General features: G+C 38.2%; 1 protein-coding gene across 1 annotated transcript; it reads right to left on the bottom strand.

Moving 5' to 3' along the window:
• Window positions 1-353: 353 nt before the first annotated feature.
• LOC145777244 (uncharacterized) lies at window positions 354-6,077 on the bottom strand. The gene is made up of 3 exons (XM_082588575.1): window positions 5,946-6,077; window positions 3,748-3,858; window positions 354-3,078 (listed from the first exon to the last, which is right to left on the bottom strand). Exons 1-3 carry the CDS (start codon window positions 6,013-6,015, stop codon window positions 2,891-2,893), a joined length of 369 nt encoding a protein of 122 aa, XP_082444701.1. The 5' UTR covers window positions 6,016-6,077; the 3' UTR covers window positions 354-2,890.
• Between the last annotated feature and the right edge of the window lie 238 nt (window positions 6,078-6,315).

Genomic DNA, 6,315 nt, shown 5'->3' with positions numbered 1-6,315 from the left:
GAATATATTTTACAAAATAGGTTTTTATTTGGAAAGCGTCAAACAATTTCGCGATTGTTCGATTTGCTTCATTGGAAAATGTAGCATATGGTCTGCCACCTGCTGAACTTTCCTATACATGTATAATGTCAAATTTGACAAAGCAAACCTTCTTGTAACTATTTGTTCTGGGATTGTTTCGGTATTGACTGTTTGCTCAAGAGATTGTAAAAAGTTGCAAGACTAGTTCAATCAACAAGAGTGGTGCTGATGAGGCCCAAGCCCGTACATCATTCCTTCTATGCCTAACTGTCGATGTTCAGGCAAATAAGCCCAAACGCTCAAAATGCAAAGCCACGAAGTCGACGATTTTGTAATGAATTTAATGACACTTAGTTATAAGTTATAAGAACATTACTTTGAATACAAAATATCTTCTGTTTCGTAAGCCAGCTTAATCCAAGTAACAAAACTGAACAGTTCTTTTCATGTGTTTTTTTACAATATTTCAGAAAGAATACGAACATTACTCGTTTACTTTGAGATCCTGAATAAGTTAGCGGGGTAAACAAAACGGCGAAATAAAATTCAATGAATTCAAAACTTCTTTTTTTTACTTATGAGGCAGCAATTTAGGCTCATAAGTAAAACTGCTGCAACCAGTGCATTGTTTCAGTGTTGGAGTCTGTTAGGTTTACATGTCCTGTCAATCAGAAAATTGCACAATGATGTAGGATTTGAATTGAAGCTTGAAGGTTGTTACAAATAAGGCTGGTGAAGCACACAAACCTCAGTGAAACATGTTGTACTTGAACCGATCAACACCAGTAGGTTGGCGATTTAAAATGACCAGCAATATGATACAACGTGGTAGTGTGGCTGCAGTTGGAAAGTGCATCTTATCAAGTTTTTAAATTAAGCATTATAAAGTGAAGAAAAAGGGCTCATAAATATTGCAAATGGCCTAACCATTGCCTCATAAAAGTTGTAAATCCAACACACGAATATTAGTAGGCTACAGCTCTGTTTACACAACATAATGTCAATAAACGCAACGCAATAATAACAAAAAGTAAACTTGTGTTTCTTTTAAGTTCTTTTCCAGAATCGATGAAGCTTTTCTAATTTTCGTTCCCATTCAATGCGGCAAAGGTAGAACTGAAAATGTATCAGGACAAAACATCTTTTGTGCGTTTTCTAATCATGTACTTCACTTAGCTCCTTGTACCTCACACCTCATGCGATAGGTTTCTCACCATGTTGTTTAGTGGTTGTCATTCTTGTGTCAATCGTTCAGTTTGTGCTGTGTATTGTAGATCAGTCTATTCCTCATGAGGACACAAACGATGAGTTGAAATCGTTTGAAATGTTTTACTTGTTTAATTATATTATTATGTTATGTCCGATATCGTCCGTACATTTTTTGTCACAAAAAAGTGTGTGATTAAACCTTTCATCGTCCCTCAGTGTCACATGTCTGTGGTAGCTCACAACAAAGTGAATTATTTAACAAAGAAGCTCTATCAAAGGATATCTCTACCAGAAAGTTTTGTGTATTTTAAAAAGAAAAGCTTGGGTTGGTTTCAATGAAGATCCAATATTTGATTTCATCTTCTGATGCACATTTCGCGATCACTATGCTTTCATAAAATTAACATTTCGTAGTTCATAAAACAAAGCAAATTGTCATTATTTCTGTTATATTGTTTTTGATGATGAGTTGGAAGTACTGTTGGGTAGGCCACATGACCAAAGCTTCATTCTTACGCTGTCTGCAACGTGTAAAGATTTAACAATAACAGAAAAACAAAGTTCTTGTCCCAAGGACGACTAATAATAGACCACTACCGGAGGGTTAAATCCGTCTGATGAGATTTCTTCTCCAGACCTATCTCACAAACATGATTTTCACAACAGATTAAACAAACATAATCATTAATGGCAAAGTACGATCAAAACAAAACAAACGCGTGTGGAGACCATACGGGTCAAGTTTCGAAGTTTTAAGTTCCATCTCTTCCGTGATTGTTTTCTTTACTTGATAATTATTTCACTTTAAAAAGGTTCAGTCACTGATACGTTTCAGACTTGTGGTTTAAATGAATTTGGGTAAAAAAGATTTTTCTGCTCCGTTAGCTCAGTGGTTACGCGCTCGACTCAAGATCACGCGGCGCTGGTTCAACTCTCGGGGTGTGCGCTTGAGCAACGTATTTCAGGGCTGCTCTCCATTCAGCGGCACACGGTGGGTGGAATAATTCCCTGGCAACAAGATTACAACAATCGGAAAACTTCATTTTGCCTATCTCAGTAACTGCTCCTGCGTCAAAAGCCTGACAAGTATACAATATCAAGATTCAAAACCAAACCAACACAAAAACTTGCACGGATAACGAGAACAACTCCAAACAATAAGAAACCTTTACTGGGAAATCATACAAGGTGTTGAGCCATCAGATGTTCCAGTCTCATCCTGATCGTTTCTGCTGGAAGGTGATGGCAAAACTTTCGATAATATATTCGTATTGTTTTTAGAAAATGTACAAAGTGTCTATTGCTAAAACCAATGTATGGAAATATATGATAACATGGTTGGACATCACGCTACAACAACGACGAAATATTTATCAAAAGCATCTCTTGGCCAATTTCATCAGCAGCTCGATGCGGAACTAATGTCGATTGTAACAAGAGGGAAGTTTTCGATGCCTGCTACAGTTAAAAGATTAAGCAGACGACTACAAATATTGAAATGCATCCAAGTGGCAAATAACGCTCCAGAAGTTATAAATCTATCACTTCATTAACAGGTCATCGGTTCCAATAGAGCATAAAGTTTGTCGACCTCTGCTTTGTACAAAAAACAACGTATGATTGAAACCAAAGCTACAGTAGGTTGCATTGCCCCCTCCCACTAGAGCAGCCATTCCTTTTTGGTTTCCACGTCGCAAATGTTGTTCGTGTTAGTTTCATTCCCAACTTGTCTTAGTTTCAAGTCGGTCTTGGACTCTTCAACGCGGTAGGTTCCTTTCTGGGAACACCAGTAACGGAGCACCAATGCAGCGAATACGATGAGAACCAGAAGGGCAACCACGCCCACACCTGAAAACAAACATTCTTTAAATTTAGTGATGACGTCACCCCCCTTGACCATCCACCAGCATGTGCAAAAACATCATTGAGCTGTAGCCAATGGCAAGACCTGCCAAGAGAACAAATCAAAGAATTCTCACCCCACAACAGGCCACATCAATCTATTTTTTGTCAAGATACACGCTTTTGTTTGCAGCTTAGGCATTAAATGACCTATTACTTGGCAGCTGTGATACTTATAATGTGTTGCAAAAGTGTGTGCGAATTTGGTGCATCATGTTTGACAATTGGTCAGTTGAAAAACCAAAACGCACTTTTTGCTTGATAGGCCTTACATCACTATTGAGGCTATTTTTACACAATAATGGGCAAACGTAGGTGGTCAGGGTAATTGTGTGACATTAGTCGGTTCAACTTTTATACAAATAAATTCGGAAGTTTTATTTATAAAACTTATCAAACAATTACAGAAAATAAATCAATTTTTTCACGTTTGATGGCATATCAAAAAATTGAAAACTTTTAACTTTATTGATTTTACTGGGGTCTACTTCGCATTCAATTGCAGTTACGAAGCCTATACGATGTTTTTATGCACTTAATAAAAACAATCTCGCTAGTGGATGCTGCAGTGCAAGCACAACTCCTTACAGGAACAATCAGAGGAAAACCAGCTACCTGCCAATACTGCCGTGCTAGCTGTGTAGCTGCTGTTGTCGGAAGGGGCTGCGCTTGTATTGGACGAGGTGTAGGATGAGAAAGTGGTTGATTTCTGAAACTGGCTTTGACCTGGCAGAAGCAAAATCATAAGATAAGATACAATACAACTATGTGTATTCCTGTTTGATTCAAATTAACTATTCTGAACTTCCTTTATAAAATGATTTGACAACCAATCATAGATCGAAGCTAGGACATTTGGTAACTTGAGCCCTCAAAATAAAAAGCATAGGCTACACTTTTTTTTCTTTAATCTGACCCATGGTCACCTCGAGATGCGGCCTGATTTGTCACATTTTGCAGATTTTGATCACAGCTACTGCTAGTGTTTGACTGACATTTTCTGAGATTTTTTTACTTTTTGCTGTCTCTTAATGACATAAAAGCTTTTTGTTGCCTTGGGGAAGCAGTAGCAAATGAGAAAAAGTAAGTTGAAAAACGCTGAATCAGACTGTTATTGAAAAATTAACAGTCTGACTAAAATCTTCGAAATCAAATTTTCTTTGTTTTTCAACATCTGAGGATGTTAAAACCTTTTGTGTGATCTGGGGAAAACAGTAAAGAAAGCGTAAAAATGTAATTTTTAGAATAACTTCTTTAAACATTTGCCTAAAGTTAGCAAAATCTGGAAATTTCTGCAAGATGTGACAAATCAGGCCGTATCTTTAGGTAGCCATGTCTGACCCGATTTAGAATTGAATCTAGATATAACTTGGCGAATACTTTGAATTGGATTTAATTTTATTTTTATATACCAACGTTTAAAACTGACTGCTGCATTCATTCATTCTCAGCTTGTCTCGCTATAGCGTCCGAGCAAGATTGTTGGTGATGTTTCTTAAGTCGTTGTCGTCACAGGAAGAGCCAATGCAGCAGTTGGTGAGGTTGTGCTTCATCGTCTGGTAGTCCAAGCCACAACTGCACATGGGGTCGGCAGTCATCTACCATTGGAAGAGGTTACTTTTATTTCACCCGATTCAACTCTTTATCAAGGGTAGGAACTTGTTGAAGGCTTTTAGAAGGACTTGGGATAGCAGGATGTTGTGTTCTATCAGACTAAAAGGTTCATTGTTCTAATTGTGCAGTTGCCGCGCATGTGGGTTTTGATGGGTCAACTTTGATGAAGTTCTTGCGTGACTCGGCTTGGCTGAACACGTTTATGTTCAAAGAGTGGGTGGCGCTGATCGCCCCGATCGCTCAGTTGGTTAGCGCGTGACTTCGTGAACGAAGAAGCTTCAAGATCAAACGGCGCTGGTTCGACTCTCGGGGTGTACGCTTGAGCAACGTATTTTAAGGACTGCTCTCCATTCAGAGGCAAATGCATGGAATGATTCCCCAGCAAAAACACTTCAGCAATCGGAAATATTACTCTTTCAATCTCGGTAATCAGCCCTGCATCAAGAGCCTCTACAAGTAGGCTATGCAAAACTATCTGGAATTACTTATCAAGGCTTTGTCAGTCCGAGGATAAAGATTCAAAGCCAACCATCGGTTTTACTTTTTTTCCTTTTTTTTGATTGCTACTTATATTTTGCCATGCTTTTACTCGTAGAATAACATAAACAAGTGTGTTTTAGGCTATATGATAATAAGGGTTAGTGGACCCAAAATTTTCATAAAAAGTTATAAAACCAAGATAAAAGTTGTTAAAATTCCCAGGAGGGCTTGCATCCTGCTCATGCTGTTTGTATAATTTGCTTTGGCGGAACTACTTTATCTTTAGTTTTATAGATCCGCTACTACCGGCGAGAGTGGAGTTAATGTGACAACTTTCGCATACAGATTTATCTCGAGCTGTTTAATTTAAGTTGTAGAAAGAGAAGTAAATTGCTTTGTGAGTTCATATTAAGTGCAGTATTTTTGCACCAATTGATTCGTATTCAACACGTTTCTTTTTTGCTCTTGCCTCGGTCTCTATTCTACAGTATTATGCCGGTGAGCTTTAACATTTGCCTGTAAAACAGTGAAAGGGGCAAAAGGTCGACTTGTTGTGCGCTTCTAATATTAGCTGCATTGTATTCAAAACTGGTCTTAAAGTGTTATCCTGCGGTTGAGGCAGATTCTAATATGACTTAGGACCGCATTAAAATAACAACTATGACTACGACATTGATCAGGCTGAACCTTGAACCGGTTTTATCCGGTTATGTACTTACCTAGTCCAGATGAGCTCCCGGATGAGTCTTCGTCGTCAGGTGTTGAACCATCCATTGACAATAAGCTCATCAATGTAAAAGAATAAAATTACTTTTAAGTAAAGTTGATTTCAAAGTACAAACTTAAACTCTGCGTGCAGATACAAAATGCTGAACTGGTACAGTTAACGTAAAGGCTAGGAACGCGTTTGCAGCTTCAAGGACAGATATCCAAATAACAATTGAATGCCGTTTTGCATTGATTCAATCGCATTTCAAGGCCAGCAGGCTGTTAATTCGCTTGTTGTGATTCAGCCAGGCTCTGTCTTTTGATGGCGGTGCCTTTGTAAGGACGAATATCAGCAGCTTCTCTAGACCATACGATTGTCTA

Source organism: Aplidium turbinatum, chromosome 9, assembly GCF_918807975.1.
Source record: "Aplidium turbinatum chromosome 9, kaAplTurb1.1, whole genome shotgun sequence".
In the NCBI taxonomy this organism is placed as follows: Eukaryota; Metazoa; Chordata; class Ascidiacea; order Aplousobranchia; family Polyclinidae; genus Aplidium; species Aplidium turbinatum.
This window is presented reverse-complemented; position numbering and strand designations above follow the sequence as displayed.